This window comes from Pelecanus crispus, unplaced genomic scaffold (assembly GCF_030463565.1).
Source record: "Pelecanus crispus isolate bPelCri1 unplaced genomic scaffold, bPelCri1.pri SCAFFOLD_149, whole genome shotgun sequence".
NCBI classification, from domain to species: domain Eukaryota; kingdom Metazoa; phylum Chordata; class Aves; order Pelecaniformes; family Pelecanidae; genus Pelecanus; species Pelecanus crispus.
Genome location: NW_027461265.1, coordinates 61,350 through 74,446, shown reverse-complemented (window position 1 = coordinate 74,446; position 13,097 = coordinate 61,350). Strand labels below are relative to the sequence as shown.

The 13,097-nt window shown below is 66.4% G+C and overlaps 1 protein-coding gene across 2 annotated transcripts; it reads left to right on the top strand.

The window, feature by feature from the left end:
* The first annotated feature begins 2,227 nt into the window (after positions 1-2,227).
* Positions 2,228-12,325, top strand: LOC142596864 (cytohesin-2). 2 transcript variants are annotated; one of them, XM_075727330.1, is made up of 13 exons: positions 2,228-2,246; positions 2,912-3,059; positions 4,503-4,567; positions 4,704-4,824; positions 5,106-5,186; positions 5,997-6,109; positions 6,757-6,911; positions 7,763-7,874; positions 9,338-9,340; positions 9,695-9,771; positions 10,812-10,883; positions 11,459-11,613; positions 12,265-12,325. In XM_075727330.1, exons 1-13 carry the CDS (start codon positions 2,228-2,230, stop codon positions 12,323-12,325), a joined length of 1,182 nt encoding a protein of 393 aa, XP_075583445.1. The 2 variants fall into 2 exon arrangements, with proteins under 2 accessions (XP_075583445.1, XP_075583443.1); XM_075727328.1 differs by lacking the exon at positions 9,338-9,340.
* The last annotated feature ends 772 nt before the right edge of the window (positions 12,326-13,097 follow it).

Sequence of the window (13,097 nt, the reverse complement as noted above, 5' to 3'; positions counted from 1 at the left end):
AATAGCTCCCAGTTCAACCAGTGCTCCCAGTCTCCGCCAGTGACCTGGGCCAGCTGCAGAGCTGGGCTCTCCCATGCAGTCTCAGCCCAGTTGCTCCCAGTAACTGCCCAGTTGCTCCCAGTCCTCCACTCAGTCACTCCCAGTACTCCCCAGTCACTCCCAGTTCCCCCCCAGTCGCTCCCAGTACCCCCCAGTTGGTCCTAGCCCCCCTCCACTTCGCTCCCAGTCGCTCCCAGTCACTCCCAGTGACCCCCATCGCTCCCAGTCACTCCCAGTCGCTCCCAGTTGCTCCCAGTGCCCCCCACATCGCTCCCAGTCACTCCCAGTCGCTCCCAGTGCCCCCCAGCGCTCCCAGTCGCTCCCAGTGCCCCCCCATCGCTCCCAGTTGCTCCCAGTCGCTCCCAGTGCCCCCCACATCACTCCCTGTTGCTCCAGTGTCTCCCCCATTACTCCCAGTTGCTCCCAGTCGCTCCCAGTGCCCCCCCCATCGCTCCCAGTCGCTCCCAGTGACCCCCATCGCTCCCAGTCACTCCCAGTCGCTCCCAGTTGCTCCCAGTGACCCCCACATCGCTCCCAGTCACTCCCAGTCGCTCCCAGTGCCCCCCAGTGCTCCCAGTCGCTCCCAGTGCCCCCCCATCGCTCCCAGTCACTCCCAGTCACTCCCAGTGCCCCCCACATCACTCCCTGTTGCTCCCAGTGTCTCCCCCATTGCTCCCAGTCGCTCCCAGTCGCTCCCAGTGACCCCCATCGCTCCCAGTCGCTCCCAGTCACTCCCAGTCGCTCCCAGTGCCCCCCACATCGCTCCCAGTCGCTCCCAGTCACTCCCAGTGCCCCCCCATCGCTCCCAGTGACTCCCAGTGCCCCCCCATCGCTCCCAGTTGCTCCCAGTCGCTCCCAGTGCCCCCCCACATCGCTCCCAGTCACTCCCAGTCACTCCCAGTCCCCCCCCACATCGCTCCCAGTCGCTCCCAGTGCCCCCCCACATCGCTCCCAGTCACTCCCAGTCACTCCCAGTCCCCCCCCACATCGCTCCCAGTCGCTCCCAGTGACTCCCAGTGCCCCCCCCATCGCTCCCAGTCGCTCCCAGTGACTCCCAGTGCCCCCCCCATCGCTCCCAGTCGCTCCCAGTGCCCCCCCCCATCGCTCCCAGTCGCTCCCAGTGACTCCCAGTGCCCCCAGCCCGGCCCCATTAACGAATGTCGATTAACTGGGGGGGGGGGGGGGGGGGGGGGGGGGGGCCGGGATCATTGGGAGCCCCCCCCACAATGCGCAGCGCCGGGTGCCCCAGGCCCCGCCCCCCTGTATAGCCCCGCCCCTTGTACAGTCCCGCGCAAAAAGCAGCCCCGCCCCTTCCCCACAAGCCCCGCCCCCTGTACAGCGCCGGGTGCCGCCCCCCGGGGGCTCGGCCCCGCCCCCCCCCCCCCCTTGCATGGATTTTTACGGAAATTTCGCTCTTTAAAATAAAATTAAATCTCTGGAAGCGGTGCCGGGGGGGAGGGGACACGGGGGGGGGGTGGGGGGGACACAGGGACCCCCGAGTGCCCCCCTGGTTGCCATGGCAACGGGTATGGTTTGGGGGGGGTCTCCCTGTGGTACAGGCCTGGCTGGTTGCTATGGTAACGGCGGGGGGGGGGGGGGTGTCGCTGGGCTGTTGCCATGGCAACCCTGAGGGCTCTGCGGTGACGTCATCAGCGGGGAGGGACTCAAAGGGGCGTGTCACCCCCCCGGGCTAATGGGATCTCATTAATATTAAAGACGGCTGTTAAATAGTCATGAAGCCCTCGGTAACCGGGCGCGGGTTGCTTAGCAACGGGGCAAGCCCCTCCCTTCAGGGCATGCCGCCCTCCCATTGGCTGCCCTAGGCCTGTCAGTCACGGAGGGAGGCGGGGCTAGGCGCCCCTCGCTCCTTATTGGCTCTGCCCCGCCTTAAAGAGGTGGCTGTGACGAATCATTGGTCAGCGTGGCTGCCTATCACCCAATTCGGGGCTGTTCGGCCTCTCATTGGCTATCGCCCACTGCCAATCACCGCGCGGCGGCGGGCTACGTCGTAGCGTCCGCTCCGATTGGCGTTTTGGCCCCGTCCCTCAGGTGTGCGGCCGTTTATTGGCTGCGGCGGCGGAGCGGGGCGGGCCCGGGCGGGGCGGGCGCCGCCGCGGCGGAGGGTGGAGGAGACGAAAGGAGCGGACGGAGCAGCCTCGGCCCGGCGCAAGCGGCCGCCCCGGCCGCCATGGAGGACGGAGTCTATGGTAGGCCCTGAGCGGGGGGCGGCGAGAGCGGCCATTTGCCCGCGGGAGGGGCTGGGGGGGGGCGGCGGGGGCTACGGTGGCCGCGTGGGGCCAGTTCCGAGGGGGGTGGGGGGGAAGGGGCGGGATGCGGTCACGTGATGGGCCCGCAGCGTTACCCCGGGGGAGTGGTCACGTGACAAGGCCTCACCACTCCCCCCCTCCCCGGGGGGGGGGGGGGGAGGGGGGGGGCGCGCAGTGGGTGAAACCATTCAATGGCCGGGGGGGGACCTGCCGAGCCCCGCCCCTTTTCCGGCTAAGCCACGCCCCCTTTTCGGCCAGACCACGCCCCTTGCCGGCTTGCCCTGCATGCGGGGGTTGCGTGGGGGCGGGGTTTAGTGGAAAGGGGGCGGAGTTAGAGACAGGGGGCGGGGCCTCGGGGGCAGGGCCTTAGAGAAAGGGGGTGGGGTTGTGCGGATTGGGGCGTGGCTTGAGTAAAAAAGGGGGCGGGGCTATAACCAAGGGGGCGGGGTTAGGGCCTAGGGCTCATGGCTCTGGGGCTGGGGGCTGTGTTTTGGGGCAGGGGGTGAGATGGGGCGGGGCCTCCTGGAAGGGGGCGTGGCCAAGGGCGGCAGTGGGTGGGGTTTCAGGGTAAGGGGGCGGGGCTATGACCCCCCCCGGACCCCCAGTGCCCCCCGATTTGACGGCGGAGGAGCGGCTGGAGCTGGAGAGCATCCGGCGGCGCAAGCAGGAGCTGCTGGGGGAGATCCAGCGGCTGCGGGAGGAGCTGAGCGAGGCCATGAGTGAGGTCGAGGGGCTGGAGGCCAACGAGGGCAGGTACCCCCCCCAAAATGATCCCCACGTACCCCCCAGCACCCCAAAATACCCCCCTGAGGCCCTCAAATACTTCTCCAGGACCCCCAAAACCCACCTCAACCCCCAGAAACCCCCTTCAGGGCCCCCAAGTACCCCCCTGAGGCCCTCAAATACTTCTCCAGGACCCCCAAAACCCACCTGAACCCCCAGAACCCCCCCTTCAGGGCCCCCAAGTACCCCCCTGAGGCCCTCAAATACTTTTGCAGGACCTCCGAAACCCACCTGAACCCCCAGAACCCCCCCTTCAGGGCCCCCAAGTACCCCCTTGAGGCCCTCAAATACTTCTCCAGGACCCCCAGAACCCACCTGAACCCCCAAAACCCCCCCTAGGGCCCTCAAATATCCCCGTGAGGCTCCCAAAACCCACCTGAACCCCCAGAACCCTCCCTTCAGGGCCCCCAAGTACCCCCCTGAGGCCCTCAAATACTTCTCCAGGACCCCCAAAACCCACCTGGGCCCCCAAATACCCCCCCTTCAGGGCCCCAAATAACACCCAACACCCCAAAATACCCCCCTGAGGCTCTCAAATACTTCTCCAGGACCTCCAAAACGCACCTCAACCCCCAGAACCCCGCTTCAGGGCCCCCAAGTACCCCCTGGCACCCCAAAATACCCCCCTGCGGCCCTCAAATACTTCTCCAGGACCCCAAAACTCACCTCAACCCCCAGAACCCCCCCTTCAGGGCCCCCAAATAACACCTGGCACCCCAAATACCCCCCTGAGGCTCTCAAATACTTCTCCAGGACCCCCAAAACGCACCTGAACCCCCAGAACAACCCCCCGGGGCCCTCAAATACCCCCAATGCCCTCCAATACCTCTCCAAGACCTCCAAATACCCCCTTGGTACCCCCAGATAACCCCCTGAGACCTCAGAAACCCTTCCAAGCACCCCTAAATAGCCTTCCATGACCCCCAAATAGCCCCCTGAGACGTCAGAAACCTGCCCAGGGCCCCCGAATACTCCCCTGAAACCCCAAATATTCCCCAAAACCCCTCCAAAGCCGCCAAAGAACCCCCACAACCCTCAAATACCTGCCCTGGGGTCCCCTGTACAGAGAGACCCCCCCCTTCACCCACCGAGATTTACCTCTCCGGGCATAGGGAACCCCCAAAACCTGTCCCTGAGACCCCCAGGATAACCGCCTGATGTTTCGGGGGGCCCAAACACCCCGAGGACCCCCCCCAAAATGCACCCCAAGGCCCTTGAATACCCCCAACAACACCAAGGGAACCCCCCCAGGGGCTTTGGGGCTTCTCAGTTTCTCTTAGGGCCTAGGGGACCCCCAAAACCTTCCCCTAGAACCAGCCTCTGGGGTCCCCCTGAAAATACCCCCCAAAATTTTTGGGGGGGGGGGCCCACCTGACGCTGGTTTAACCCTCCCCCCCCCGCTCCTCGCTTCAGCAAAACCCTCCAGAGGAACCGCAAGATGGGGATGGGCCGCAAGAAATTCAACATGGACCCAAAAAGGTGAGAGGAGGGGTTCCCAAATCCTTGGGTGCCCCCCGCCTTGATTTGGGGGTGGGTGGGGGGTGTCCCCCCCCGATTTTGGGGGTGGGTGGGTGGCTCCCGGATGTTTGGATCCCTGATGGTTTTTGGGGGCGCAGGGGATCCAGTTCTTGGTGGAAAACGAGCTGCTGCGGCACACGGCCGAAGACATCGCCCGCTTTCTTTACAAGGGCGAGGGGCTCAACAAGACGGCCATCGGCGACTACCTGGGCGAGAGGTGGGGCTTCTGGGGAGGGGGCGTGGCTTCTGGGAAGGGGTGTGGCTTCCTGGGATGGGTGTGGCTTCATGGGAGGGGGCGTGGCTTTCTTGGTGGGGTGGAGCTTCCCCAAAGTTGTGTCGTGTCCCCCCCCTTCCCAAAATAGGCCCAACCCCTTGGGTTAAACCTGGAAGGGTCTGGGTGATTGACAGCATAGTGGGTGGGGCTTGAATGGGTGGGGCCCGGGGGTGGGTGGGGCCTGGGGGTGATTGACAGCTCGGCGCTCTCCATGCCCACCCTAGGGAGGAGTTCAATATCGGGGTGCTGCACGCCTTCGTGGACCTCCACGAATTCACGGACCTCAACCTGGTGCAGGCGCTGAGGTGAGGGGTCCTGGGGGGGGATTTGGGGGGGTCCTGGGGGAATTGGGGGCTCCCAGGAAGGACTTGAGGGATCTGCTGGAGGATTTTAGGGGTCCTAGGGAGGATTTTGGGGGTCCCAGGAAGGACTTGAGGGATCTACTGGAGGATTTTGGGGTCCCAGGGAGGATTTGGGAGTCCTGGGGAGGGTTTTGGGGTCCCAGGAAGGACTTGAGAGATCTGCTGGAGGATTTTAGGGGTCCTAGGGAGGATTTTGAGGGTCTCAGGAAGGACTTGAGAGATCTGCTGGAGGATTTTGGGTCCTGGGGAGGGTTTTGGGGCTCCCAAGAAGGACTTGAGGGGTCTGCAAGGACTTGAGGGATCTACTGGAGGATTTTGGGGTCCCAGGAAGGATTTGGGAGTCCTGGGGAGGGTTTTGGGGGTCCCAGGAAGGACTTGAGAGATCTGCTGGAGGATTTTAGGGGTCCTAGGGAGGATTTTGAGGGTCCCAGGAAGGACTTGAGGGATCTGCTGGAGGATTTTGGGGTCCCAGGGAGGATTTTGGGGGTCCAGGAAGGACTTGAGGGGTCTGCTGGAGGATTTTGGGGTCCCAGGGAGGATTTGGGGGTCCTGGGGAGGGTTTTGGGGCTCCCAGGAAGGACTTGAGGGATCTGCTGGAGGATTTTGGGCTCCCAGGGAGTATTTCAGAGCCCCGTGGAAGATTTGGGAAGCCCCTGGGTGTATTGGGGGTCCCCACAGAGGTTTGGGGGGTGCCTGGGCAGGTGGGTTATTTGGGGTGCAGTGGAAAATTTGGGGTGCCCCTCGCCGCTCCAGGCAGTTCCTGTGGAGTTTCCGGCTGCCGGGGGAGGCGCAGAAGATCGACCGGATGATGGAGGCCTTCGCCCAGCGTTACTGTCTCTGCAACCCCGGCGTCTTCCAGTGCACGGGTAGGGCTGCGGGGGTCCCCCCATTTCCCCCCTGCCCCCCAAGTCCCCTGGATGCTGGGGACCCCCCATGGCTCCTCCCTTGGCTGTCAGGGTCCCCCCCATCCCCTCATTCCTCCCCCCCTTGGATGCTGGGGTCCCCCCTGTGCCCCCCAAGTCCCCTGGATGCTGGGGTCCCCCCATTTCCCCTGTGCCCCCCAAGTCCCCTGGCTCTTGGGGCCCCCCCCATGCCCTCCCTGTCTCTCTTGGGGTCCCCCTGTGCCCCCCAAGTCCCCTGGCTGTTGGGGTCCCCCCATCCCCTTGTGACCTCCCCAGCTTTTGGGGTCCCCCATCCCCTCATTCACCCCCAGGCTTTTGGGGTCCCCCCATCTCCCCTCTGACCCCCAAGTCCCCTGGCTGTTGGGGTCCCCCATCCCCTTGTGACCTCCCCAGCTTTTGGGGTCCCCCATCCCCTCATTCACCCCCAGGCTTTTGGGGTCCCCCCATTTCCCCTCTGACCCCCAAGTCCCCTGGATGCTGGGGTCCCCCCCGTGCCCCCCAAGTCCCCTGGCTGCTGGGGTCCCCCCCGCTCCCTCCCTGTCTCTTTTGGGGGTCCCCCCATGACCCCCCCAGCTTTGGGGGTCCCCCCGTGACCCCCCCCATCCCCCCAGACACGTGCTACGTCCTCTCCTTCGCCGTCATCATGCTCAACACCAGCCTGCACAACCCCAACGTGCGGGACAAACCCTCGGCCGAGCGCTTCGTCGCCATGAACCGCGGCATCAACGACGGCGGGGACCTGCCCGAGGAGCTGCTGCGGGGTAGGGCGGGGCCGGGAGGGGCGGGGCCTGAAGGGGCGGGGCCTGAAGGGGCGGGGCCGGGGGGGTAAGGCTTGAAGGGAGGGTGAGGCCTTGGGGTGAAGGTGTGGAGGCGTTGGGGAGGGCAGGGAGCCAGTGGGGGCGCTGTTGGGGGCGTGGCCTAGAGGGGCGTGGTGGTGTGCTCCTGGGGGTGGAGCCTGAGGGGGCGGGGCTTGAAGGGTGAGGTCTTGGGGTGAAGGTGTGGAGGTGTTGATGAGGGCAGGGAGCCAGTGGGGGCGCTGTTGGGGGCGTGGTCTGGAGTGGGCATGGCCTAGAGGGGCGTGGTGATGCCCTCCTGGGGGTGGAGCCTGAGGGGGCGGGGCTTGAAGGGTGGGGCCTTGGGGTGAAGGTGAGGAGGTGTTGATGAGGGCAGGGAGCCAGTGGGGGCGCTGCTGGGGGCGTGGCCTGGAGTGGGCGGGGGCCTAGAGGGGTGTGGTGATGTGGCTCCGTGGGCGGGGCTTGTGGCTCCGTGGCGGGGCCAGGGCCTGTGGGCGGGACTTGTGACTCTGTGGGTGGGGCCAGGGGCTGTGGGCATGGCTTGTGGCTCTGTGGGTGGGGCCAGGGGCTGTGGGCGGGGCTTGTGGTGCTGTGGGTGGGGCCAGGGGCTGTGGGCGGGGCTTGTGGCGCTGTGGGTGGGGCCAGGGGCTGTGGGTGGGGCTTGTGCCTGTGTGGGCGGGGCCGGGGCTGTGTACAGACCTGGAGCCATGGGGTGGGGGGGGGGGGTGGGGGGGTGCTGCCCCATGGGTGGGACGGCAGCTTGGTGGGGTGGGTGTGGCCGCGGTGGGCGTGGCCAGTGCCTGACCCCGCCCACCCACCCCAGAACCTGTATGAGAGCATCCGCAGCGAACCCTTCAAGATCCCCGAGGACGACGGCAACGACCTGACCCACACCTTCTTCAACCCCGACCGCGAGGGCTGGCTGCTCAAGCTGGGTGAGCCACGCCCCCTCCCTGGCCACGCCCCTGCCCCGGCCACGCCCCACCCCTCCCTGGCCACGCCCTTCCCTCCGGCTCCGCCCCACCCCGCCTGCCTGGGTCCTCTCTGTTCTCTGTCTCTGTCCCCTCTGCGGCCACCCTGGCTCCCCGCTGCTCTTCAGCGCTCTCCAGTTCCCCCTCCCCAAACTGGGCACAGACCAGTGCCTCCCAGTGCCTTCCCAGTGCCTCCTTGGACCTTCCCAGTCCCCCCCAGTCCTGCTCAGTCCCCCCCAGTGCCTCCCTGGACCTTCCCAGTGCCTCCCTGGACCTTCCCAGTCCCCCCAGTCCTGCTCAGTCCCCCCCAGTGCCTCCCTGGACCTTCCCAGTCCCCCCAGTCCTGCTCAGTCCCCCCCAGTGCCTTCCCAGTCCTTCCCAGTGACCTCAGTCCTGCTCAGTCCCCCTTAGGTGCTCCCAGTGCCTTTCCAGTGACCCCAGTCCTGCCTCAGTCCCTCCCAGTGCCTCCCTGGACCTTCCCAGTTCCCCCAGTCCTGCTCAGTCCCACCTAGGTGCTCCCAGTTCCCCCAGTCCTGCTCAGTCCCACCTAGGTGCTCCCAGTGACCCCAGTCCTGCTCAGTCCCTCCCAGTCCCCTCTAGATGCTCCCAGTACCTTCCCAGTCCTTTCCAGTGCCTCCCTGGACATTCCCAGTCCTTCCCAGTGACCCCAGTCCTGCTCAGTGCCTCCCTGGACCTTCCCAGTCCCCCCTAGGTGCTCCCAGTGCCTTCCCAGTCCCACCCAGTGCCTCCCAGTCCTGCTCAGTCCCTCCCAGTATTCCTTTACATCCTTCCCAGTGCCTCCCTGGATCTTCCCAGTCCTTCCCAGTCCTGCTCAGTCCCCCCTGGGTGCTCCCAGTGCCTTCCCAGTCCTGCTCAGTGCCTCCCAGGATCTTCCCAGTGCCTCCCAGTCCTGCTTAGTCCCCTGCTACGTGCTCCCAGTGCCTCCCAGTCCTGCTCAGTCCCTCCCAGTATTCCCTTATGTCCTTCCCAGTGCCTCCCTGGACCCCTCCAGTGCCTCCCAGTCCTGCTCAGTCCCTCCCAGTGCTTCCCTGGACCTTCCCAGTCCCTCCCAGTCCCCCCCAGTGCCTCTTAGTCCTGCTCAGCCCCTCCCAGTGCCCCCCTGGACCCTCCCAGTCCCACCCAGGTGCCTCCTGATGTCTTCCCAGTGCCCATCCCCAGTTTCCCCCCAGTATGCTACTGGGTTTTTCCTCCTTCCCTCCCAGTTCCTTCAGGAATTTCGGGGATGGGGGGGGCGGGGATAACGGTTCCCGTGCTGACGTGACTGACGTTTCCTTTCTCTCTTTCTTTTTCTGCCTGTCTGTCCGTCCCCGTCTGTCCGTCCCCTGCCCCGTGACACCCCCTGACCCCACCCCCACCCCCCAAACCCACCCCCCCCTCGCTGCCGACGCCCGGCCCGGCCCCCCCAGGAGGTACGTACTGGGGTGGGGGGGGGGCAGCACCCAGGGACCCCCCCAAAAACCCACTGGGACCCCTCCCCTCCCACTCCCAGCATTTTTTGGGGCCTCCCAGGATGCTCTGGGGCTTGGGGGGCCCCCCCCAAAATCGATCTGCCCCCCCAAAATCAATCTGCCCCCCCAAAAGTCAGCCCACCCCCCCAAATCTGCCTGCCCACCCTTCTCTGCCTCCATCCGCCCCCCGCAATCCACCCCTCACCCCAATTTACCCCCCCCAATTCCTCATGGAGCACCCCCCCTGCATCCATGTGACTTTTTGGGGACCCCCCCACCCCTCCCTGAGCCCCCCCTGTCCCCCCCCTCCCTCAGGCGGGCGGGTGAAGACGTGGAAGCGGCGTTGGTTCATCCTCACCGACAACTGCCTCTACTACTTCGAATACACCACGGTAAGACCCCCCCCCCCCCCCCCAAAAAAAAAAAAAACAACCCACCCCCAGAAGCCCCCCCAAACCCTGCTGCGCTATTCTGAGCCCCCCTGCCCCACCCCAGCCCCCCCCAAATCCTGTGGGACCCCCTGAATCTGCCTCCCCCCCCATTACCTGGGGTCTTTTGTGTACCCCAGGGTGAACCCCCCGACCCCCCTGGTTCTCCCTGAGCCTCTGGGACCCCCCAGGGACCCACCTGAGCCCCTTGGACCCCCCAGGGGGACCCTTTGACCCCCTTGGATGCCCCCCAGGGACCCCCCTGAGCCCAGGGACCCCCCCGAGCCCCCTTGGACCCCCCCAGGGGGACCCTTTGACCCCCTTGGACCCCCCCAGGGACCTCCCAAGCCCCCCTGGATCCCCCCAGAAAACCCCTGAGCCATTGGGACCCTCCCAGGGACACCCCTGGACCCCCCCCGGGGATGCCCCTGAGCCCCTGGGACCCCCCCCCCAATCCCCTTTGACCCCCCCCAGGGACCCCCCTGAGCCCAGGGACACACACACCCCCCCCAAGACACCTTGGACCCCCCCAGAGCCCCCCCTGAGCCCCTAGGACCCCCCCTAAGGAACCCCCCCGAGCCCCTTGGACCCCTCCAGGGGGACCCTTGGACCCCCCCCAGGGACCCCCCCTGAGCCCAGGGACCCCCCCCAATCCCCCCTTGGACACCCCAGGGACACCCCTTGACCCCCCTGGACTCCCCCTGGGACCCCCCCCCCCCAAGCCCTCTGGGCCCCCCCAGGGATACACCTTGACCCCCTCTGGACCCTGGGACCCCCCCCAGGGACCCCCCCTGAGCCCCTGGGACCACCCCAAGCCTCCCTGGACCCCCCCAGGGATACCCCTTGACCTCCATGGACTCCCCCCAGGGACCCCCCTGAGCCCCAGGGACCCCCCCCAAGCCCCCTTGCCCCCCCCCCCCAGGGACCCCCCTGAGCCACTGGGACCCCCTTGACCCCCCTGGACCCCCCCAGGACCCCCCCCCGACCTTTTTGCACCCCCCCAGGACAAGGAGCCGCGGGGCATCATCCCCCTGGAGAACCTGAGCATCCGTGAGGTGGAGGACCCCCGCAAGCCGGTGAGCCCCCCCCATCCCCCCAAAATGTCCCCCAGCCCCAGGACACCCCCCCCTCCAAATTTAGGGGGTCATCTGTGCCCCCCATCTCCCCCTCCCCTCACCAAGGGGGTCCCCCATGTCTCCTGGGGCCCCCCCATTCCCTTTGTGCCCCCTGTATGTCCCCTCTGTGTCCCCCCAAAATGTCCTCCATCCCCAGGACCCCCCCCAAATTTAGGGGGGCAACCATGCCCCACATCTCCACCTCCCCTCACCAAGGGGGTCCCCCATGTCTCCTGGGGCCCCCCCATTCCCTCTGTGCCCCCCATATATGTCCCCCCCACATATCCCACATCCCCAGGACCTCCCCCCCAAATTTAGGGGGGCACCCGTGCCCCCCATTTTCCCCTCTGCCTCCCTCCCAACAAAGGCATCCATTGCCCCCGGGGTCCCCAATTCCCCCCAACATCCCCCAATCCCCCCCAACCTCCCGCACTTCCCAACCCCTCCCCATGTCCCCCACCCCCCCAAGCCCCCCAACCCCCCCCCCAGCCCCCCAAAACCCCCCAAAACTGACATTTTTATCCCCCCCCCCCCAGCACTGCTTCGAGCTTTACATCCCCAACAACAAGGGGCAGCTGATCAAGGCCTGCAAAACGGAGGCAGACGGGCGGGTGGTGGAGGGAAACCACGTCGTCTACCGCATCTCCGCCCCCACCCGCGACCAGAAGGACGAGTGGATCAAATCCATCCAGTGAGCACCCCAAAAAACCCCCCCGGCACCCCTCAAATTCTCCTGGGGGTCCTTAAACACCACCACCCCCCCCCCATCCCTTCTTATGGGGTAGGGATGCAGTGAGACACCTATGGAGCACCCCAGGGGGCACTCAGGCATTTTTGGGGACCCAGGGTCATTCCAAATCCACCCCATGAGCACCCCCAAATCCTCCTGGGGACCCCCAAATCCTCCTGAGGGTCCTCAACCCCCCCTGGGTCCCCAAATCCTCCTGGGGGTCCTCAAACCTCCCCTGCCTAGGGCTTGCTATGGGGTAGGGATGCAGTGAGACGCCTATGGAGCACCCCGGGGGGACCCAGGTGTTTTGGGGGACACAGGGTCATTGCAAATCGACTTCCTGGGGACCCCCAAATCCTCCTGGGGACCCCCAAATCCTCCTGAGGGTCCTTAACCCCCCCTGGGACCCCCAAATCCTCCTGGGGGTCCTCAAACCTCCCCCGCCCAGGGCTTGCTATGGGGTAAGGATGCAGCGAGACGCCTATGGAGCACCCAGGGGGGACCCAGGCGTTTTGGGGGGACACAGTGGGGGTCCCAGGGGGAAGGGGCCCCCCCAGAATACCCTGTGGCACCCCAAAACCACCCATCGTCATCCTGTCCCCCCCTCCCCAGGGCAGCGGTGAGCGTCGACCCCTTCTACGAGATGTTGGCCGCCCGCAAAAAGCGCCAGTGAAGAAGAAGCAGGAGCAGCCCTGAGGGGGGGCCGGGACCCCCCCCCAGGACCCCCCAGAACCGTGAGGGACCCCCTGGGACCCCCCCCCGGCCCATAAGGGATCCCTTTGGACCGCGTGGGACCCCCCCCGGATCATGAGGGACCCCCCCCCAGGACACCCCTGGAGCACAAGGGAGCCTCCTTGGATCACACGGGGACCCCCCCCCCAAGACCGTGAGGGACCACCCAGGACCCCCCCAAAAGACTACGAGGGACCCCCCTGGGACCCCAAGGACCGCGAAGGACCCCCCAAAGGCTACGAGGGACCCCCAGGACCCCCCTGAGACAGCGAGGGACCCTCCTGGACCACCCAGGATCCCCCAAAGGCTACAAGGGACCCTATGGGACCCCCCCAGCCTGCGAGGGACCCCCCAGGACCCCCCAAGGACCACGAGGGACCCCCCGAGACTGCGAGGGACCCTCCTGGACCACCCAAGATCACCCAAGGACTATGAGGGACCCTCCAGGACCGCCCCCAGCCTGCGAGGGACCCTTCTGAACCACCCAGGACCCCCAAAGGATCATGAGGGACCCCCCCGGGACCCTCCTGGACCACCCAGGACCCCCTGGGACTCCCCAGGGACTACAAGGGACCCCCCCAGGACCCCCCCGAGACTGCGAGGGACCCCCCTGGACCACCCAGGACACCCAAAGGACCATGAAGGGACCCCCACCGGAACCAGCAGGATCATGAGGGACCCCCCCTGGGCCCCCCGAGACTGTGAGGGACCCT